At 38.6% G+C, this 24,261-nt stretch overlaps 2 protein-coding genes and 1 pseudogene across 3 annotated transcripts in view; 2 read left to right on the forward strand and 1 right to left on the reverse strand.

The window, feature by feature from the left end:
• Positions 1-24,261, reverse strand: part of XPOT (exportin for tRNA) — a 163,616-nt gene that overhangs the window by 97,613 nt on the left and 41,742 nt on the right. For both annotated transcript variants that reach the window (XM_065934714.1, XM_065934713.1), the window contains one exon: positions 13,928-14,004. The gene's annotated coding sequence lies outside the window, so the exon portion shown is untranslated. The remainder of the gene's footprint in view (positions 1-13,927; positions 14,005-24,261) is intronic.
• Positions 1-24,261, forward strand: part of C4H12orf56 (chromosome 4 C12orf56 homolog) — an 86,389-nt gene that overhangs the window by 49,650 nt on the left and 12,478 nt on the right. The window contains exons 5-8 of the mRNA XM_065935094.1: positions 3,345-3,418; positions 14,003-14,147; positions 18,986-19,092; positions 19,719-19,808. Coding sequence (XP_065791166.1) covers positions 3,345-3,418; positions 14,003-14,147; positions 18,986-19,092; positions 19,719-19,808 — 416 coding nt within the window. The remainder of the gene's footprint in view (positions 1-3,344; positions 3,419-14,002; positions 14,148-18,985; positions 19,093-19,718; positions 19,809-24,261) is intronic.
• LOC136166380 (small ribosomal subunit protein uS8-like) lies at positions 13,478-13,835 on the forward strand (annotated as a pseudogene).

Raw genomic sequence — 24,261 nt, forward strand, 5'->3', positions numbered from 1 at the left:
GGCTACTGCAATAGGGAAGATGCTCATTAATGAAAAGTGTCTTAAAAAGAAGGAGATGGGCCTGAGGTTTCATGAGGCAGGTAATAAATAGGGGAGTTGGCCATAAGTCTCGTGGGAATCAGTAAGGAAGGCTGGAGACAGGTCTTATTTTGGAATATTTGTGAGCAGTGTGGGTTTTTTTAGAGTTAGCTGGGGTGATTTCTCAGGCTTCCCAGGTGGCGGTAGTGGTAAAAAACCTGCCTGCCAGTGCAGGAGATTTAAGAGACACAGGTTCGATCCCTGGGTTGGGAAGATCCCCTGGAGGAGGGCATGGCACCCACTCCAGTATGCTTGCCTGGAGAATCCCATGGACAGAGGAGCCTGGTGGGCTATGGTCCACAGCGTTGCAAAGAGTTGGACACAATTGAAGTGACTTAGCAGGCACACAAGGGGTGATTTCTTAACCATTCAGCTTTCAGTGAGGACAAAGCTCAACACTGTCAATATGTTTCATTATTTCTTAGCTGTGCTACTGAAAGTAGATTAGTGGGAGTCATTGTCATAAGATCAGATAATTTTGTAGAGATCACCTGGCTTATTTTATAAATGAGGAGACAGAAGCAAAAAAAAATTCCAAGTAACTTACTCAACATTATATAGTAAGTTTAGAGGCAGAGTCAGAACTCTCATTTAGTAATCTTTTTATAATGCCAGGATCAGTTTTATAATATGACTCTTTTTAGTTACCTTCAGTGATATATAATTTTTATTACTGATCTTCGAATATAATAATGTTGAAATGAAAGTCTCACAGTCGTATCCAACTCTTTGCAACTCCATGGATGATATAGTCCATGGAATTCTCCAGGCCAGAATATTGGAGTGGGTAGCCTTTCCCTTCTCCAGGGGATCTTCCCAACCCAGGGATCGAACTCAGGTCTGCATTGTGGATGGATTCTTTACCAGCTGAGCCACAAGGGAAGCCCAAGAATACTGGAGTGGGTAGTCTATCCCTTCTGCAGCAGATCTTCCAACCCAGGGATCGAACCCAGGTCTCCTGCATTGTAGGTGGATTCTTTACCAGCTGAGCCATAAGGGAAGCCCTTCCCAGGGAAAAGAATCTTTTATAATAATGTTAAGAGGTATGAAAGACTCTTATCACTCAGAAGGAGCTAGGAAGGAGGGGTTTTATAAGTGGCCCCAAATTTGGAAGACTGGCAAGGCAACTCTAGTTTTCTCATAGCACAGTTCAGAATATTTAATGTTTAAATTAAATGTTAAATGTTTAAAACTCACCTGTAAAATTTTAAACAGCCTTCTTTCTCCAAATTAAGAATGTATGTGAATCATAAATAGAGGGAAAATCTTGATCTCTTAAAAAGAAGGCTTTATATATTCTAATAGAAAATCCAAAACTTAATTGACTTTTAAAAATCTGCCTAGATATTTAAAAGTAACTGCTTATGCTTCCAGAATTAACTAACTCCTAGTTTTAAGTACTACTTTAAAATTCTGCAGTAGAGGCATGCTTGGGATAAGCCAAATGGGCCAACCCATAGCCTTTCTGATAATAAAAGCAGCAACAAATAACTAACATGTGGTGTTATTATCAGTGTTATAAACTGTGCTGATGCTTTCTGTATATTAACTCATTTAATGTGTACAATAGTCCTATGAGGGAAGACTTATTCTCTTCTCATAGATGAGGAAACTGAGGTATAGGGAAATTAAATAATATATTCAAGGTTATACAACTAACACAGAACTGGGATTTGAACCCAGATAGACTGATTTTTTTTTCTATGCACTAAAGTAATGTGGATGGAGGGGGTTATCCTTATGAGTTGGCAGACATTACTATTAAACAACGTTCTATTCCTTGAAAGATGGAAAACAAGTAAGCAAATATTTCATATGCAAATGATGAATCAATTAGGTTAGCATTTATTCTAGTAAAAACAGGGTATTAACTCAATATAAACATTCTAAAAAGTGTGACTTTTTTTGTGACATTGTTGAATTCTCTAATTAGCGTGGTTACCCTTGGTTAGTCTTGGCTATCTTCATAAATTTTAGGAAATGGAAAAAAAAAATCTCCTAAATCAGTCAGACTTATCTTGGGTAATTGATCTGTTGCGTCTGAGATTTCTTTCCTGTTGAGGTATGGAAATGCTCCTGGGAAAAGACATCTTAACTCTCTGTATACTTTCAGGTAAAATTAACCTAAACTATCCAGTTAGAAATTAGCACTCATTCTGATTTTAAGGGTTTCCAAAGAGTTGTCTCTGTGGGTAAGCCATTTTATCTGTAAATTTTACCAAAAGTAATTATGAACGCTGTTGTTTAGCATCTCAAATTCTACGAAGACAAAATATAGCAATTCTTTGCCCTAATGTTGTGAAGATAACTGTTAGAAAGCTAAATAACTAAGGAATATTCTCAAATTAAAATTCTAGATTTAAGGCAAGGATAAATTTGGAGAGGAAAAAAGGGCAGCTTTTTAAAAAAAATAAAAAACATAGAATGATGACAAAAATAGTAAGACAAAGCACCTAATTCCCTCCCTACACACCCACCTACCACCTACCTCTGTTTATAAGGAGTAAGACAGGAGTTGTTTGGAGCTGTAAGTCAGAAACATTTCAGAAATCCCTTCTGACCTGTCTGTTAAGCCTCAAAATAAGCAAAAAATTATTTAGAGAACTTGCCGAACATTACACGCCAGTTTGTTTTAAGACCCAGAATGAATGGGAAATGGCAACACTAACGATTTAAGGAAAAAATAACCCCATTAAAGGGGGAACAGATAACAAAATTATTGTATATCTTGGCAATGTAATACTGGGTAATTATTAAAAAGACTGAAGTAAATCTATATATATAGATATGAAGAACTGTCCACTATGTATTAAGCGAAGAAAAACCCCAGATTAACATGTGATATGTGGCTAGTATTAAATAAATATTATAAATATATATCATCTAATGTGTAAATATTATAAATATATGTTATAATTAATATGTTTTTATCTGCCTGAAAGAATATAAACCAAACCAACAACAGCAAGGTGTTTTGAATATTGAGACAGGAGAGGTAGTGAGGGATAGGGAACTTTTTATCATTTACACATTTCTGTACTGTTTGATGGTGATACACAATGAGCAAGTGTTAGGTTTAAAACTTAAAAAAAAAAAACTAAGGAAAAAAATTCCCTGTGGTATCATCAAATACTGGAATGAGTTACAAATCATGTACTGTAGAAGGGATTAAAGAATAGATAGATATATGATATTGACTAAAAGTAAGGGGAATTAATTTTCAGTCAACAAAAATTCTAACTATTCCCAATTTTTCCCTCTTTCAGAAAGCTACTCTTTTACAAGATCCCCTATATGTTAGCGAGCTCAGCCCTGCTACTGGAAATCAAAAGCCATACAGGTAAGAAGTGATGACAGGTCAGAGTTACATAGGAGGCTGGGGGGGGAGGTTGTTCTCTTTGCCTCTCCTAACGCTGTGTGTTGCTGACCATCATATTTATATCTATATCACTTCTTGCCCTGAATTGCAAATACTATAATCTACGGGACATCACTTCTTGTATGTGTCACAGGAGCCATAACGTCAGCATATTCAAAACAGGGCTCAGCCTCTTCCTTCTGTGACCTGACCTTCTGTCTATGTTTCCTAAACAGGGCATGATGTCAGTATCTCCAGACAGCCTAAGCCAGGGTCCTGGATCCCCAGATGCCCGCCCTCTACATCCAGTGCTCACCACATGATTTACTGTACCTACTGAATATATCTGGATAATACCCACTTCTTTCCACTGCCATATGCTCAGGTCCAATTATCACTGTTTTGGGTTCCCACCAGTATTTTCCTTGCTGGTCTCTGCCTTCACTCTTGCACCCCTCTAGACCTTTCTTCAGCATGACACAGGAATCTTTCAGAAGCACAAATCTGATAATGTCACTTCTCCCTTCAAGTCTTTGAAGAGCTCCCCAGTGCCCTTAGAAGGTCTACACTCTATAACACCTTTTTACAAATCTTCCTACTATCTCTTTATTTTTCTATCCTCAACGGTTGTGTCCCCCACACTCCTACCTTAAATTCCTGATCCAAGAGAACCTGTAGCTCTCAAAAAGCTCCCTGTTCATCTGGGTCCTAACATGATGGCCTCCATTCTAGAACTTACCCTCTTCTCTTCTTCCTCTTCATAGAAATGTCAGCTCAAGTCTTAGCTCATTATCCCTTTTTCTAAAAATCACTTCTCAAAGTAAGTTAAGAGGGCCCCTCCATAACATCCTGTGGTTACACAACTTGTAGCACTGTCCGCTCTATGTTATGGATTGCTTGTTTGTCTGCTGCCCCATTAGGAAATATGCTCCTTAAGCGGGGACAGGACCTTGGTCACTGGGTAGACTGCCAGTAAGCTTTATACAATGAATGAATAAATGAATGAAATAAGACAGAGGCTGGATCTTATGTGCGAGACAAAGGAACTTGGGATTTTATCCAGACTTTACAGTACTACTATGTTCTCATCACAGCCAGCCTTACATTGAAGTAGTTATTTGCGATGTGACTACTAGTTCCGATAGATTGTGAGCCCCTGGAAGGCAGTGGACTTCCTTTGTGGGTCAGGGGTGAAGAATCCACCTGCAACGCAGGAGTCATGGTTTTGATCCCTGGGTCGGGAAGATCCCTTAGAGAAGAAAATGACAATCACTCCAGTATTCTTGCCTGGAAAATCACACGGACAGAGGAGCCTGGCGGGCTACAGTCCACGGGGGTCACAAGAGCTGGACACAACTTAACAACTAAACCACCACCACCCTAGAAGGCAAGAAGGATGTCTTATTAATTTCTGTAGTTTTCTTACTTAAAACAGTGCTTTGCGCAAAGAAAACACACAGTGAATTGATGATTCCAATAACTTTGATATTAAGTCATAAGTGAGTTTTGAGAGATTTATGATAGTGACATATACTGGGGGTGATGTAAATAAACTAAGGGAAAGTTTAATTTTAAAAGATACAATTCATTCCCCATTAAAAGCACCCAAAGTTCATTGGAAGAATGACTGATTCTAGGCCTGCGGCAGGAAATACACAAATGAGCTTGAAACAGCTCGAGGCAGGATGCAAAGAGCAACAGGGCCCAAACTAAAGGACAAAGGAGCACCCAGGAAGGGGCTCCTAACAGCCAAAGACAGGACAACATGAGACCAGAAAAATAATGAATGAGATGGTTAAAACATAATGAATATATAAAAATTCCAAAGTGTATAATGATGCATCATGGAAAGTCCTCTCTCCTACCCTCCTTCCATTAAGAAATAAAAATGCACTAAACTCCATTCAAAGTAAATAGGGTGTTAATTCATTTCTCTGCAAATAAGCAAACAAATGGAAATAACTAAGCATTTATCCTGCCTTTCCTTCATAAACTGTACTTAGTTCAGGGTAACTGAGTAGCTCAGGTTGATGAGGACAAATTTAATTTGTCCCTTTTTCTAAAAATCACTTCTCAAAGTAAGTTAAGAGGGCCCCTCCATAACATCCTGTGGTTACACAACTTGTAGCACTGTCCGCTCTATGTTATGGATTGCTTGTTTGTCTGCTGCCCCATTAGGAAATATGCTCCTTAAGCGGAGCATATAAATATGCGAATAAATTCCCGCGAATAAATATGGAAGGTTTGATAGAAATAGAAAAATTACCGTTTTTCCACCCTCAGATGGAATAAAAGATTCACGCAATGATCTCAATGGATGGAACCATTAGATAGAAGGGTGAAGTGGAACTTCAAAATCGGGGGATCATGTAAATAACTAAACCACTGATCAGTCTTAGCATCACTTAACTGGGATGCTCTAATGAGGCACTTAAAAATTTTGTGCCTCGTTATCTGCCATAACATGAAACAGAAAGCACCACCTGTGGCACACCTTTGTTCAATTAAACTGGTTTTGTTGTGGGTTAGTCCCTCAGTTGTATCTGACTCTCTTGCAACCTCATGGACTGCAGCCCGCCAGGCTCCTCTGTCCATGGGGTTGCCAAGCCGAGAAAAGTGGAGTGCTGTTTGCTTCTCCACAATCAAACTGGAATCTGGCTTAAAGTGTGGGTGTGTCAGCCTTAAGGAATGAAATTCTGATACACGTCACAATATAGATGAGCCTTGAAGACATAATGATATGTGAAATAAGTCAGTCATAAAAGGACAAATATTTTATGATTCCACTTATACGAGACACCTAAAATAGGCAAATTCATAGAAACAGAAACCAGAATATGGGTTATCAGGAGCTAGGGAGAGAGAGGAATGGAGACTTAATGATTGATGGATTCAGAGTTTCTGTTTGGGATGATGAAAAAGTTCTGGAAATAGGTAGTAGTGATGTTGCACAATATTATGATTGCACTTACTGCCGCTGAATTGTATTAATACACCTGAAAATGGTTAAAGTGGTAAATTTTGTGTAATGCATATTTTATCTCAGAATTTTTAAAGGGGTGTGTGTGTGTGTGTGTCTGTGTCTGTGTGTGTAAGGGAATAGATAAAACAAGACTGACAAAATGTTGAAAATTACTGAACCTTAGTGATGGGTATGTGGGGATTTCTTATGTGATTTTCTCCATTTTTGTGTATGAAAATTTCCATAGTTAAAGTTTTTAAAAGACCTAAGAAACACAGCAAGCAAATATAACCATTATCTTATTTAGATCTTGATTTTAGCAAGCCAAATATAAAAATATATTTTAAGGCAAGAGAGAACATTTGAATACGGACTGGGTATTAGACAATACCATAGAATTACTGATGTTTGTTGGTGTGATAATGATGAGTTTGCAAGGAAATGTTCCATTTATTTTGAGATATGTTCTGAGGTATAGGGGTTAAATAACATAATGTTTGGGATTTCTTTTTTAAAAAGATGATTATCTAGATAGCTTAGAATTTCTACATGTTTTCATATGTTTACTCTAAAAAAGTATGAGTTTTAATTTTGATGCTATATTGTATAAAGTGATTTTAAAGTTAATTGTATAATAAAAACAGGCTCTCACTTTGTGTGGCTTGAAATTTATCCCTGAAGGCAAGGAGAGGTCTGCCTCTATCTGGACTCAGGAAAAGCATATTTCTTGCAAAGTTAATTAGCAAAGGCAATATATTTAAAATATAGTAATTTAATGCACCATGAAGGATGCAAATATATGTACAAGACACATAGGAAATGGTCTGTACTTACAAGGCACCTTCAGCTTAAAAGGAGTAAATATTCTCTGGGTTTTCAAGTTAGGATTCTGTCACAGTTGTGAGTTCTGTAATCTGATTATTGTGAACATATACACAGGGCTTCTGAGATAATGTATGAAAAACCATTCCAGCTATAAAGTATGATACAAATATAAGTTATAACTGATGTTAAATGTTTGTAAAAATGAAAAAATACAGGAAAAATAGAACTTGTCATTAAATCAAGAATTCTCCTGCCACATTATTTGGGTGAGGTTTTGTTTTCTAGCTCAGGAAATACAGAATATATGTTAACTTTAATATAAAATTTCCTCTTATTCCTAAACTGAATAATGGAGTCTTCTGGCACTAGACTTTTTCTTATTTAAATTAGTCAAAGTTTGTCTTTTATGTAAAAAAGTTTGTCTTTATATGTAAAAGCAAATATTCTCTGAATTTTCAGAGAAACTGTGATTATCCATAACTTCTCTGTAGAAATATAGACTACTGAATCTAATTTGAATTTATGAGATTAAGATAAGACCTCACTTTACACATGAATTGATTTTCAGTGTGAAGAGATTAGTGTGCTTTCTCTTATGAAATTTGTTTTTGCCTTTTTGAAAAAAATAGTTTGATACTATAATCTATTATCACAGGTGCCAAAAGATTAAAAACAGTTCATTTCTATATGAATCATAGCAAATTGCTGACTCCCAGTGGGAAAAACTGGAAACTCAATTTCAAAATGATTGTGCTGATACTGTATTTTTTGGGGGCTTTTGCTTTTCTAAGCTCATTTGTTTGTGAAAACTACGTCTCTGCCGTTTTTCGGAGTTCTCAAAGAGTAGAGGGATTTTATCGTTTTTTTTTTTAAATGAAATATGGCAATAATTTGAAATAGGCATATAGGGAAGCAAGATCTCAAAGCTTATTCCTATTTAGATAATATTTATTAAATACTTACTGTATGCTAAGCACATGAAGTAACTAAGATATCGAAACAGCACAGTGGGATAGGTACTATCATCATCCTCATTTTACAGATGGGAAAACTGAGGTATAGACACACAAGGAAACTTGCCCTTGGTAGTTACTCAGAGGAGCAGGGGCAGATCTAGGATACTGATCAGTCCATCTGACTGTGCCCCCATGCTCAAAATCATGTTCTTCTGCCTCTATGACTGTTACTACTTAATTCTTTTATTTTTTAAATTCAGGCATAGTTGATTTATAATAATATGTTTTAGGTATACAACATTGTGACTCACAATTTTTAATGATGACAGTCCATTTAAAGTTGTTATAAAATATTGGCTATATTCCCTGTGCTGTATGATATATCCTTGCAGCTTATTTATTTTATACACAGTAGTTTATACTCTTAATGCCCTACCTCTATCTTGCCCCTCTCCCCTTCTCTCTCCTCGCTGGTGACCACTAGTTTGTTCTCTGTATCTGTGAGTCTGGTTTTTTTTTTTGTTATATTCATTAGTTTATTTCTTAGATTCCACTTATAAGTGATATCATATGGTATCTGCCTTTTTCTGTCTGACTTATTTCAATTAGCATAATACCCTCCAACTCTATCCATGTTCTGCAAATGGTGACTCAGTGATAAAGAATCCACCTGCCAATGCAGGAGATACAACTTTGATCCCTGGGTCGGGAAGATGCCCTGGAGAAGGAAATAGAAACCCACTCCAGTATTCTTGCCTGGGAAATCCCATGGGACAGAGGAGCCTGGCAGGCTACAGTGCATTGAGTCACAAGAGTTGAACATGACTTAGCAGCTAAAACTACACACACACACACACACACACACACACACACACACATACCATATCTTCTTTATCCACTCATCTGCTGAGGTTACTTATATCCATTAGCCATTGTAAATAATGGTCCTATGATCATTGGGGGTACATGTATCTTCACATTAGTGTTTTCATTTTTTTTCAGATAAGTATCCAGGAGTGGGTACTTGGGTCATATGGTAGTTCTACTTTTAGTTTTTGAGTAACCTCTATACTGTTTTCCATAGTGGCTGAACCAATTTACATTCCTGCCAACAGTGAAAAAAGTGAAAGTGAAAGTTGCTCAGTCGTGTCCAACTCTTTGTGACCCCATGGACTATACAGTCCATGGAATTCTCCAGGCCAGAATACTGGAGTAGGTAGCCTTATTCCTTCTCCAAGGAATTTTCCCAACCCAGGTATCAAACCCAGGTCTCCCTCATTGCAGGCAGATTCTTTACCAGCTGAGCCACAAGGGAAACCCAAGAATACAGGAGTGGGTAGCCTATCCCTTCTCCAAGGGATCTTCCTGATCCAGGAATCGAACTGGGGTCTCCTGCACTGCAGGCAGATTCTTTACCAACTGAGCTATCAGGGAAGCCCTAACAGTGTACAAGGATTCCTTTTTTCCCCACATTCTTGCCAGCATTTGTTATTTGTGGCCTTTTTGATGGCGAAGTACACATGGACATCACCAGATGGTCAACACCGAAATCAGATTGATTATATTCTTTGCAGCCAAAGATGGAGATGCTCTATACAGTCAGCAAAAACAAGACCAGGAGCTGACTGTGGCTCAGATCATGAACTCCTTATTGCCAAATTCAGACTGAAATTGAAGAAAGTAGGGAAAGCCACTAGATCATTCAGGTATGACCTAAATCAAATCCCTTAGGATTATACAGTGGAAGTGAGAAATAGATTTAAGGGACTAGATCTGATAGACGGAGTGCCTGATGAACTATGAATGGAGGTTCATGACATTGTACAGGAGACAGGGATTAAGACCATCCCGATGGAAAAGAAATGCAAAAAAGCAAAATGGCTGTCTGAGGAGGCCTTCCAAATAGCTGTGAAAAGAAGAGAAGCGAAAAGCAAAGGAGAAAAGGAAAGATATTCCCATCTGAATGCAGAGTTCCAAAGAATAGCAAGGAGAGATAAAAAAGCCTTCCTCAGCAATCAATGGAAAGAAATAGAGGAAAACAACAGAATGGGAAAGACGAGAGATCCCTTCAAGAAATTAGAGATATCAAGGGAACATTTCACGCAAACATGGGTTTGATAAAGGACAGAAATGGTATGGACCTAACAGAAGCAGAAGATATTAAGAAGAGGTGGCAAGAATACACAAAAGAACTATACAAAAAGACCTTCATGACCCAGATAATCATGACGGCGTGATCACTCACCTAGAGCCAGACATCCTGGAATGTGAAGTCAAGTGGGCCTTAGAAAGCATCATTACGAACAAAGCTAGTGGAGGTGATGGAATTCCAGTTGAGCTATTTCAAATCCTGAAAGATGATGCTGTGAAAGTGCTGCACTCAATATGCCAGCAAATTTGGAGAACTCAGCAGTGGCCACAGGACTGGAAAAGGTCAGTTTTCATTCCAATCCCTAAGAAAGGCAATCCCAAAGAATGCTCGAACTACCGCACAACTGCACTCATCTCACACGCTAGTAAAGTAATGCTCAAAATTCTCCAAGCCAGGCTTCAGCAATACGTGAACCGAGAACTTCCAGATGTTCAAGCTGGTTTTAGAAAAGGCAGAGGAACCAGAGATCAAATCGCCAACATCCACTGGATCATCGAAAAAGCAAGAGAGTTCCAGAAAACCATCTATTTCTGCTTTATTGACTACGGCAAAGCCTTCGACTGTGTGGATCACAATAAACTGTGGAAAATTCTGAAAGAGATGGGAATACCATACCACCTGACCTGCCTCTTGAGAAACCTGTATGCAGGTCAGGAAGCAACAGTTAGAATTGGACATGGAACAACAGACTGGTTCCAAATAGGAAAAGGAGTCCGTCAAGGCTGTATATTGTCACCCTGCTTATTTAACTTATATGTAGAGTACATCATGAGAAATGCTGGACTGGAAGGAGCACAAGCTGGAATCAAGATTGCTGGGAGAAATATCAATAACCTCAGATATGCATATGACACCACCCTTATAGCAGAAGGTGAAGAGGAACTAAAAAGCCTCTTGATGAAAGTGAAGGAGGAGAGTGAAAAAGCTGACTTAAAGCTCAACATTCAGAAAACTAAGATCATGGCATCTGGTCCCATCATCTCATGGGAAATAGATGGGGAGACAGTCGAAACAGTGTCACACTTTATTTTTTTGGACTCCAAAATCACTGCAGATGGTGATTGCAGCCATGAAATTAAAAGATACTTACTCCTTGGAAGGACATTTATGACCAACCTAGATAGCATATTAAAAAGCAGAGACATTACTTTGCCAACAAAGGTCCATCTAGTCAAGGCTATGGTTTTTCCAGTAGTCATGTATGGATGTGAGAGTTGGACAGTGAAGAAAGCTGAGCACCAAAAAATTGATGCTTTTGAACTATGGTGTTGGAAAAGACTCTTGAGAGTCCCTTGGACTGCAAGGAGATCCAACCAGTCCATCCTAAAGGAAATCAGTCCTGGGTATTCATTGGAAGGACTGATGCTGAAGCTGAAACTCCAATAATTTGGCCACCTCATGCTAAGAGTTGACTCACTGGAAAAGACCCTGATGCTGGGAGGGATTGGGGGCGGGAGGAGAAGGGGACGACAGAGGATGAGATGGCTGGATGGCACACTGACTCGATGAACATGAGTTTGAGTAAACTCTGGGAGTTTGTGATGGACAGGGAGGCATGCCGTGCTGCAATTCATGGGGTCGCAAGAGTTAGACACAACTGCGCGACTGAACTGAACTGATGGCTGACATTGATCTCTCTGTGTTCATTTCTACCCTGGTATCTTCACTAGAAAAGAGACTACTTTTCGGAAAGTCTTAATTTTTATGTTAATAAGAGAGGTTCATTGGTTGGATAGAAGAGAGCATCTGAGATTTGTTTTTTTAAATAAAGTGGGAGGTAGTGGGCAAGAACCAAGATTCTGTGTAGTATTATTGGAATAAAGGGCTGATATCAAGATTTCTAGAGTAAGTGGTAAAAATATTTTTACTTTAAGTCAGAAATTCTAAGACATTTCCATTGATCTACACAGAACATGAAACAGCTCTCTTACTGTTACTTGGCACTCTGCTCTTCAGAATCACTGGTTGTGTGAGCGTGGACAGGCTACCTAATGTAATGTCCTGTAAGTGCGATAGTAATCCCAGCTCAGCCCACTTAGTCACATGGAGTGAGCTAGTCCATGAGGAGCCCCCAGGCCAAAGCTTGCCACAGAGTCGGTGCTCAGGTAAGTGCAGTTGTTACTGCTGAGCACAGTGGGAGATGGAAACAACGTCCAACCTGTTAATGGTTTTTCAAGTTGCTGCAAATCAGCTGAGGGGCCCAGATAAGTACACAAAGAACCGCAATGGAGTGAAGTATGGAAAAAGGGCTATGGGAGAGGGTCCCCGTGGTTGGTGGGATTAGGGAAAGCCCTAAGGAGAAGGTGTTAACTCATTTCAGTGAAGCCAGCTTTTCCCGAAGTGTGGAACACATGTGGGGCAATGATGTGGGGTGACTTCATGAGGTGTTCTGACATGGCATGAAATGACTTTGAATTCCACGGTAAAAAAGTGATTCTCTTTTCCAGCTCATCTGATCTCATCAGGGAGAATCTCTTGACTTGGTGCCAGCTCTCTAACACTCATCTTCCCTTTTGTCAAAGGGAGAGCAGACTTCAGCCTCAAAATAGGGAGCATCTACTTAGAATTTTGTTGCTTTCAAGCTGTTTTTACAGTTACCTGTTAATTATAGCAAACAGTACTGGTTTTTCCCTTGCGAAGTAGTAATAAAAAGTTTTCTTCGTAAAAAAATTTCTCTAAGAAAAATGAGTTGATTTAAAGGAAAAATAGTATGCAAATAATATTACATATGATTCAGAATTATGGTAAATGGTATACAAGCGAACTCTGAGTAGACTATGAAAGAGAGACAGAAGATTCGGGATATGTACAGCTCGAGTAAAGGGGCATGGTAAGAAATGTGTTTGGAGAGTAATAAACAGTTCAATTTAGGGGCTTCCCCAGTGGTTCAGCACTAAAGAATCTGCCTGCACTGCAGGAGATGTAGGCGATGTGAGTTCATTCCCTGGGTCAAGATCTCCTGCAGGATGAAATGGTGACCTACTCCAGTATTCTCGCCTGGAAAATTCCATGGACAGAGGAGCCTGGAGGGCTGCAAAGAGCAGTTTTCATTACTGATAAGTAATTAAGTTAGAAGTGCAAAACTATATTAATATTCCATTAGTCCTCTTTCCGCCATCTTCCCATGCCGCCATGATGGTGGCACCATGAATATCCTGGTTAATGCTTTCAAGAGTATCAGCAACGCCCCAAAGAGAGGCAAACGCCAAATTCTTATTAGGCTGTGCTCAAACGCCATCTTCCATGATGAAGCATGGTTACATTGGCAAATTTTAAATAATCAATGATCACAGGGCTGGGAAGATTGTTGGGAACCTCACAGACAGGCTAAATAAGTGTGGAGTGATCAGCTTCAGATTTGATGTGCAACTCAAAGATGTGGAAAAATGGCAGAATAACCTGCTCCTGTCACATCAGTTTGGTTTCACTGTACCGACAACCTCAGCTGGCATCACAGACCATGAATAAGCAAGATGAAAACACACAGGAGGGAAAAATCCTTGAATTCTTTTTTTAGGGATGTAATACATACATGCAAATAAAATGCCTCAGGGAACTAAAGAAAAAAATTCCATTAGTAACAAAGTTTTACATACCTGTCAATAATTGTTGATATTCCTCAACTGCTGTTTCTTATCATTTTTCTCCCATGGCACATTTTCTTTCTGTAGATCTGAGGAGAAAATTAAGCACTTTGGTCAGCTTAAATCTGAACTTTTTCTTAAAGACAACACGTTGAGGAGGATACTTTGTCTAATCACGGAACTTAAAGTAGCAGCCCAGAAAAACTTCATTCTGAAAAGACTTTTCTGGAAAGTAGGTGTTTTATTTTTAATCTTTAAAACTCGTTTTACCTGTTTATCAAATGCAGCATATTCAAGCATAAAGTACAATAGAAATAAATATCTTCTATTCTGATGCTGTTTTTTAAAAAAATGTTGATTAAATTTAATGCAATCATCTTGATGCTTGAAATGTTGTGATGTAATCAATGTATATGTGTGTGTGCTGGAGCCAGGGAGATGCAAGAGAGGAGAGCAGTAGCAAAAAGATGGTAGCTCACATGGGCTGGGTTGACAGAGTGAAAGAAAGAGAGAGGGTGGGGGGAAGCTTCTGGCATGCAAGAAGTATAAGACAGTGAGATAAAGCAGATATCAAGAAGTTTTATGTGCATGTTCCCCAACAACAAAAATAGAATTAAATACACTTTTAAGTGTCGGGTTGATTGATTTTAAAAATTTTTTATTGTGGTAAAAGTCATATAATACAAAACTATCTTAACCATATTTAACTGTACAGTTCAGTGACATTAAGTACATTCACCTTGTTAAAGATGACTCCTGGGCTTCTCTGACGGTTCAGTGGTAGAAAATCCACCTGCCAATGCAGGAGACATGGATTTGATCCCTGATCCAGGAAGATTCCACAGACTGCAGAGCAACTAGGCCTGCAGGCCTCCACCACTGAGCCCACACAGCCTAGAGCCTGCGCTACACAGCAAGAGAAGCAACGAGAAGCCTGAGCATCACAACTAGAGAGTGGCCCTTGCTTGCCACAACCAGAGAAAAGACAGAACAGAAACGAAGACCCGGCACAGACATAAATAAATAAATAAAATTTTTAAACAGGTGACTTCTGAGGAGTCAAAGCAATCTAGCTCTCCCACTCGGCAAGTTACAGACTTACTCTGGAAGGCTGACTTGGTGTCCCTGAGTTTTAGGGGAAGGCATTGAGAAGCCCAGGTGAGCACCGGTGCTGGGCTGGTGAGGCCGATTCCGGCTCCTGGCCTCATACATCGTTGCCATTTTACTGCAAGGTTGGGAGGGGCACAGCTTCCCCCACCATACAGGACCGTCTTGGCTATTTCTTAGATTCCGAGTGCTTCGCGTGTCTCATGACCAACCATCCTGGTGTACCCAGAGTAGGGTAACAAACCGCTCCAGTGTCTGGGACTGAGCAAGTTCATGGCACTTGGGGCTTGTAGTGCAGAAGCTGGACCAATTGCAAGCAAATTGGGATGGTTGGTCACCCTAACCAGAGGGCATAGTAGCTAAAGAGAATAGTCTGTCACGTGTTCCCAGCATTGAGGCAGGTAGGGATGATGTAGTGCTAGTCATCTAAAATGCTTGTGCTAGACAGACCCTGTCAGGAATACCCCACATCATTAGCTTAGAGGCAGCTCTCATTTTTGGTTCTTGGGTAAGAGGATGGGAAATTATATATATATATATTTGTAAATTATAATAAAATTAGTATAATGAATAATGGCCATATTCTTATAATTAATAATATAACTATTATAATAATATAATAAACAACATAATATTATATAATTATAATAATATATATAGTTGACCCTTGAACATTAGTTTGAACTGCTTGGCCCACTTATATGTTAATTTTTTCAATAGTAAATACTACAGTACTACATGATCACATTTGGTTGAATCCATGAGTATGGAACCACAGATATGCAGGGTTGACTATAAGTTATACTCAGATTTTTGATGGTGAAGAGGATGAGCACTTTTAACTCCCCCCAAACCTCCACCCCTTGTTGTTGAAGGATCAGCTGTGCATCATTTTCCCTTTTAAAAATCAACTTCACTGGGGTATAATTTTCCTCTGTTAGGTAGTTTTTATTCTTCTATTACAATAAAACTTTTAAAATTTGAAAACACTTTTTCATAGGCTGACTAAACTGAAAGCTTTAGGAGTACAGATATCAGGTCCAGTTAGTCTGTTTTGCTTAAGATGTCATTTGCATTACTTCGCATAGTACTTGCCACATGGCTGGATTAAATAGTTATATGTTCAGTGAATGAATGAAAGAGTTCTCTCTTTTTTTTTTTTTTTTGGTCAAACCATGTGGCATGCAGGATCTTAGTTCCCCAACCAGGGATTAAACCCGTGTCCCCTGCATTGGGAGCTTGAGTGGTATTTATAAATAAAAGGTACTTATACTATACTGGACTGCCAAAGAAGTCCCAAAAGAGTTGTCTAGATATGTTCTTTTCCAACCCTTCATTTTTTATTCGTGTTTTTTTTTCTTCAGTTTTTAAAAATATAAAATTTACCATCTTAACCATCTTTAAGCGTGCAGTTCAATGTTATGTATCCATGTTGTGTAACCATCACCACCATCTATCTCCAGACCTCTTTTCATCTTACAGAACTGAAACTATACTCAATAAACAAAACGCCTCATTTCCCCTCCCACAACCCCTGGCAACCATGCTTTTTCTTTGTGCTTCTGTGAGTTTGATTATCCATGTAAGTGGAATCATACAGCATTTATCATTTTGTGACTGGCTTATTTCACTTGGCATGATGTCTTCCAGATTCACTGAAGTTAAACGCTATGTCAGAATTTCCTTCCTTTTTTTTTTAATTTCCTTCCTTTTAAGGTTGAATAATATTCCAGACATGTAATACCACGTTTTATTTATCCATTCATCCACTGATTAGCACTTGGATTGCTTCCATGTTTTAAGTATTGTCAATAATGTTGTTATGAACATGGATGTGTAAGTATCTCTTTAAGACCCTGCTGTCGATTCTTTTTGGAGCCCAGTTAGAAGCAGAATTGCTAAATCATACAGTAATTCTGTTGTTAATTTTTTTAGGCACTCCCGTACTGTTTTGCACAGCAGCTGTACCGTTTTACATTCTCACCAACAGCGCATAAAGTCTCCAGTTTTTCCACTCCTTGCCAAGACTTGTTATTTACTGATTTTTGGAAGCAGTCATTCTGGTGGGTGTTAGGGTGTATCTAGTAGTTTTGATTTACATTTTCCTAATGGTTAGTGACGTTGAACCTTTGTTCCCCTGCTTACTGGCAATTTGTATATCTTCTTCGGAGAAATACTGGGGTCCAGTTTACATATAATAAAATGCACATATATTTTAAGAGTTTGAAGAGTTTTAACATACAGTTTAAAGAGTTTTAGCAAATGTATATAACTGTATAAACGCCACCCAACCAAGATTTAGAACATTTCTATCACCTCTCAGGGCTAAATTGTGCCCTCCGGCACTCAAGTTTCCTCTGACCCATGTCCTCGGGCAACTATTTTATTTTCTATCATAGATTAATTTTGCTGTTCCTAGAATTCCAGTTACATGGAACTGTACTGGAGTTTGTGTTTGGCTTCTTTTGACATAATTTTGATATTCTTTCATGTTGTTGCTAGTAGGTGGAAGATATTTTAAATGTGAAAATTCCTGACCCACTGAGAGGTGGGCGATTACAATAATCACTGATATTTATTAAGCACGTACAATATGTTGAGTACTGTTCAGGCTTTACAAATAATGCCTTATTTAATCCTAGCATCGACTTCACGAGGTGATTCTATGAATTCCATTGTAGAGATGAAGAGTTACAGAATACATAAGTAATTTGCCAAACATCCTCCAGCTACCCATGGCCAGAACTGGGCTTCCTAGGTGGCTCAAGTGGTAAAGATTCCACTTGCCAGTGCAGAAGACATGGGCTTGATCCCTGGGTTGGGACAGTCTCCTAGAGGAGGAAATGGCAGCCCACTCCAGAATTGTTGCCTGGAGAATCCCATGGACAGAGGAGCCTGGGGGCTACAGCCCACGGGGTCGCAAAGTCAGACACGACTGAGCATGCGTGCAGCCTGGCTCCAGAGTCGGCGTGTAAAGCTACCGTGCTCTGCTAATTTATCAGGGCACCGGGTAAATCCCAGCACTTCTCAGTGGGCCGAGGTGCCCATTTGCCCCTCTTCTCCTCCCCATTCTCCACTTGCCATCCCAGCCTCTCCTCATGCCACGTTAACTAAATAGGAGCACACGTGTACCTGTCTAAACAAGGAGTCTAGGTTGCCACAAGCGAATGAAAAAGTTCTGGGGAGAAAAGGAACAACAGAGGGACAGAAAACAGAAGCGATTACATCCTATTTCTCAGTAGTACCAACTTGCCTGATTTCATGGGCCAGTGCGTATTGGCGTGCTCAATTATCTCATGAGACTGGATAGGAACACACAAAAAATTGGTTCCCCCACTCTTAAGTCAGTGTTTATTTTGGCAGAAATGGCAATCTACATTTCCACTGTTTTAACAGAAGGGTTAAAACCATTCTGCACCATCTTCACAGGCTGTCCCACTGCCATTCATTTGTTTTTGAGTTAGTAAACATCTCACAGTGAGTGCTTTTCTAGACATTATTTCATCATGTTCTCACAAAAGCCATATTACTTTGGAAAGGCCGGATATATAGTGGCCCCCATTTAACATTGTTATTCCAAGGTAACTTAATGACTTGCCTAAATTATACACCTACTTCTGGATGATCTTCAGTATTAATGGTGAAGTCATCTCCCAGCATCACCTGCTCAGTTTTAGCTCTGACTCTGTTCAGGAGGACACTGGTTTCCTGGTTGTAAGTAAAAGTATGTTTTCAATTTGGGTTATGCTAGCGTTAATGAGAGAAGATTGTAAATCCCTTTCTGCCTAATCAAAGAACAAATAATTTCTTATTTTTATTATGGAAGAATTGACAGTTTTGCCAACAGATAACTCAGGGAGGCCTGGCATGCTGCAGCCCACGGGGTCACAACGAGTCGGACACGACTGAGCGACTGAACTGAACTGAATTTAATTACCATTTCTTTCCTGCTTGCTTTCACAGACCAGTGACCTTTTCTATTTCCTAGTGAACAAACTTCATGAATACTTGCCAGAGTCTAGGGATAAGAATGCACTTCACAATAGAAGCCAAAGGGCTGATGAGCTGGTGTAAGTACTAACTGGATAATCAGATATTTTTTCCCTAGGATGTTAAATAAATGGAAGGCACTGCACAAAATATGTACTGTTTTAATGATAAAATAGTGCTGCAAAGTTTGCTTCACATAGATTTTTTAAAATAGCATTTATTTTGTTCTAATTGTGTGGTCAAAAACTACACTAGAAACTAGTAATACTGGCTGTTCCCAAAGGGAAAAAAAAAATCAGTGTATGAAGGAAAGACACCTTTCACTTATCCCCATTTTCACATTTGAAATTTTGAAAAACTACCTACTTGAAACAGTTAAAATGATTAAATTTTGTTTTAAAATAGTGTGATTATCATTAAAACTTTGCAAAAAATAAGTACAGAAATCAATATGATAATGACTTGTAATCCTGACATGCACTTATTAATTTATTCATTCGACAAGTATTTTTGAATGCTTACCATGTAGCCATCACAGAATAGGCTTGCAACCAATGTTGGCAATTTGATATACAGAATTTCCTTCCTATATGTTTTTTCAAATGGGGATCTGAAAGTAACTTTATTAAGGATTACTGATTTTGTGAAATTCTGAACTCATAATGAAGTCATGCCATTTCTGTGATATTTTTCCTCTGTTTTACAGGGTGTGCATTGAAATTATACAGACTCTGGGATGGATGTTCAGAGAAACGGAAACTGAGTCATTGCGCCTGAACATATTAGCAGCTAAGAAGTAAGGCCTTTTAAAAATTGAGATCTTGTAGCTGCAACCCACTAACTACTCTTTCGAGTGTCTTCCAGAACTCACAATTCTCTGACTTCTCTGCTTGATCCCTTTGTAAATATATTAAACTCTTTTGTCTCTCACTTCCTTCTGTGATGAACAGATTAATTGGTGCATACTGAGTTCTCTCTGATTATTGAGGGCACAAAGATTTTGTTATCCTAAGTTTATCTTTTGTCATCATCTGAAGAAGACCAAGGGGCTTTCCCGGTGGCTTAGTGGTAAAGAATCTGCCTGCAATGCAGAAACTGCAGGAGACACAGGTTTGATTCCTGGGTTGGGAAGATCCCCTGGAAGAGGGCATAGCAACCCACTCCAGTATTCTTGCCTGCAGAACCCCATGGATAGAGGAGCCTGGCAGGCTACAGTTCATAGGGTTGCAAAGAGTTGGACACGACCAAAGCGACTTAGCATGCACGCAATCTTGGAGTGAATATTGGAGGGTAAGAGATGTAATAAACTTACTCCAAAATATGTGTCCCGAAGAAGAGAGAAATTTACATCTTTGTTACATATTAGTCCAGAGTAAAGAGCCATGCTTTTTGCTCTAAGATCAGCCAAAAACCTAGGTTTCCTCCCTTTTGTTGTTCTACTGTCTTCTATCATATGCTTTCTTTGTCCTCATGGTTAGCGGGCTGAACTTCTTGCCTTCATCACACCCTGTGGGAATCAGGAAGGGCAGGGAAATTTCTTCTTTTTAGTTAGGAATATATTTTTATTTACTTATTTTTTCTAATTGGAGTATAATTGCTTTATAATTTGGTTTAGTTTCTGCTGTACAACAGCATGAACCAGCTATAAGTATACATACATCCCCTCTCTCGAACTTCCCTCTCACCTGCTTCCCCTCCCCCCGCCCCACTGCTGCAAATCCTACTCCTCTAGGTCATCGCAGAGCACCCATCTGAGCTTCCTGTGCTATATAATAGCAGCTTTCCAAATTTCTTTTTAAAGCAAGGCATAGAAGACTTTTGTTGTTGTTGTTTAGTCACTAAGCCGTGTCCCACTCTTTGAGACCCCATGGACTGCATAACAGTTTTGCTTTCCTTTTCCTGGTGAGAATTTTAGGCATACAGCATTTCTAGTCGCAAAAAAGGCTGCAAAATGTGTCTATGGTTGGACTTCTGTGTGCCTAACTAAACTCTAGATGGCAGTGGGACAGCTGTTATTCAAAGGAAGAATGGGAGAATGTATAGTGTGGGACAACAGCATTCTTTGCCACAGAAAGTGTGTGTTTGCATATTAGTTGTTTGACCTTTTTATGAGATTTATAGGCTATGAATTATATCCTTGGACAATGGTCTGGCTAGAATCTTAATTTCCTCCCACCCTTTCAATCAAATGTTTATCTACATTTCTTGCATCATAAGGTGGAAGAAGGAGGAGCGCCATGGACTCTGAAACATTTGAACCAGAAGGAAGAATAAGAAATTTTAGTACTATTTTGTCCAGGCTATTTATTAGAGACTTTTGCAAATAAATGTTACTGATAATGGTCATTAGCATATCTTAAGCAACTTGCTATGTGCCAAGGACTGTAGGCATACTATGCTTCACAGCAGGGTGGTCAAATGTTTCTGCAAAAGGCTACATAGTCTCTGTTGAAACTACTTAACTCTGCCATTGTCGCAAAAGCAGCCATAGACAATATTCCAGAGGAAAGGGCACAGCAGTATTCCAATAAAGTTTTATTTATAAAAACAGGCTCTGGTCTATTGGGCCTGCAGGCCATAGATTGTTGACCCCTGCTCTACAGCATACAAGGAAAATATACTGCTATTTTCTCTGCATACTTTTTTTTTCTGCATACTTCTTTATGTAGTTGACGATACTGCCATTTTCCCAATATCCAAGAGAGAGATTCAAAGTTATGTCTGATATTTATGTCTTCTCCCACACTGAAATTATTGCTAAATCATGTTACCCTTTTTGTCCACCTTTTGGTCTCTACTTTTCTTTATCCCAATTGGAGAAAATCATTCTTACCAATCTCTGTGGTAAAGTGTTGCATTTTAATTGCTCTGTCTTAACTTGGTTCTGGCACATCAGCCCTACTGTATCAAGCTTCTTTCCTGATATGAGAAATTCTTCTCACATCCTTTGGTACATATATTATATTGCTATAGTACAGTCTGGTTGTAATACTAACTTTTCAGTCAATTTTGATATTCATAGTGGTCAGATCATGTTATCTGTACTATTAGCTAGCACGGTAAATGTCTAATACAACTAATAATCTTCTATTGCCATGTGACAAATTGTTGGATTGGTCAAAAAGTTCATTTGGCTTTTTCCATAGATCTTACAGGAAGACCCAAATGAACTTTTTGACCAACCTAATACCACAAATTTAGTGGCTTCAAACAACATACACTTATTATCTGACAGTTTCTGTGGATCAGGAAATCTGGACACAGCTTAGCTGGCTCCTCAGCTCAGAGTCTCACAAGGCTATAATCAAGGTGGTTGGCTGGGGCTGCAGTCTCAGGCTTGGGGCCCTCTTCCAAACTCATTTGGGTAGTTGTTAGCAGAATTAATTTCCTTATAGCTATAAAACTCATGACAGCTTGCTTCTTGGCAGGAGAATATCTCTGAGCTCAGAAAAGGCCTAAACTCTCTTTTAAAGGACTCGCCTCATTAGCTTAGGCCCACTCAGGATAATCTCTCTTTGATTAACTCAAAAGCCAACTCACTGGGGGTCTTAATTACATTTGCAAAATTTCTTCACCTTTCTCATCTAACATAACTTAATGACGAGAATGAAGGCCTAATATGTTCCCAGGTCCTGACCATACTTTAGGGAAGGGATCATATAGAGTGTATATACTATAGGATGCAAATCTTGGAAGCCATATTAAAATTCTGCTTACCAAAGAACACAGAATGACTAATGAGACCATGAGTGTGCCCTTCAAAGTCTGTACTTTAAGATACTGTAATACATTTTAAAAAATCTTACATTGGAAATAATAACAATCTAAACAATAAAAGTATCAAAATGTTGGTACCATTTTTAAGGGTGTGATGTCAACCATAAGGTATCTATTATAGTAAGTCAGGATGAAATACCATTTTATTTTTTTATTTTTTGAAATACCATTTTAGAATAAAATTTCTTTTATCCATTATTGACTTAATGGATTTTAAATTGAGTTGGCAGAAGGGATAGATTGCAGAAGGGATAGATTTAAAATTAAATCCATTTGAGCAAATAAAAAACATTCATTTCAGCATTTTCCTCTCTTTTTTTCATAAGTAGAGATTTTATTAGTTCAACCCACTTCATTGTATTCTTGAAATATGCCATAATCCTTCCTTTTTTTCAGTATTCTTATGGTTGAATTCATGTATTCAACTTACCACAGTGAGTGACTCAGAATTTGAGAGTTCCTCCCCTTAGCCTAGGATATATGATAGTTTGAAAAGAAGCTGTTGCTGAAAATAAAGGACTATAATTAAATATTACAGTGAATGGAATGTCAATTCAAACCTAATATCAGGAAAGCTTCTAAATGAGTATTTTGTTGATTTTGGAAATGTCTTCTGAAAATAGGCTGGTTGTTTTAAAACAGTTTGAATAAAACATTAGCAAATATCCTGGAGGACATATCCTGCTTTTTTTGAGCAATGTGGTAACTGACAATGTGCTAACTTCTTTTGCAGATATGAGAACTAGATTTGTTTTTTGAGTTGGTGAAAGGAGGGGAATTGCATTTTTATTAGAATTTTGGTAAATTTATCATGGTAATGATTTAAATGATTGTAAAAAGATTAGGAAGCCTCAAATATTACTAAGTGAGAAATAGATTTAAGGGACTAGATCTGATAGACAGAGTGCCTGATGAACTATGGACGGAGGGTCGTGACATTGTACAGGAGACAGGGATCAAGACCATCCCCATGGAAAAGAAATGCAAAAAAGCAAAATGGTTGTCTGAGGAGGCTTTACAAATAGCTGTGAGAAGAAGAGAAGTGAAAAGCAAAGGAGAAAAGGAAAGATATTCCCATCTGAATGCAGAGTTCCAAAGAATAGCCAGGAGAGATTAAAAAAGCCTGTCTCAGCGATCAATGCAAAGAAATAGAGGAAAACAACAGAATGGGAAAGAGTAGAGATCTCTTCAAGAAAATTAGAGATATCAAGGGAACATTTCAGGCAAAGATAGGTTCGATAAAGGACAGAAATGGTATGGACCTAACAGAAGCAGAAGATATTAAGAAGAGGTGACAAGAATACAGAGAAGAACTGTACAAAAAAGATCTTCACAACCCAGATAATCACAATGGTGTGATCACTGACCTACAGCCAGACATCCTGGAATGTGAAGTCAAGTGGGCCTTAGAAAGCATCACTATGAACAAAGCTAGTGGATGTGATGGAATTCCAGTTGAGCTATTTCAAATC

The sequence above is a fragment of the Muntiacus reevesi genome, chromosome 4 (assembly GCF_963930625.1).
Source record: "Muntiacus reevesi chromosome 4, mMunRee1.1, whole genome shotgun sequence".
NCBI lineage: Eukaryota > Metazoa > Chordata > Mammalia > Artiodactyla > Cervidae > Muntiacus > Muntiacus reevesi.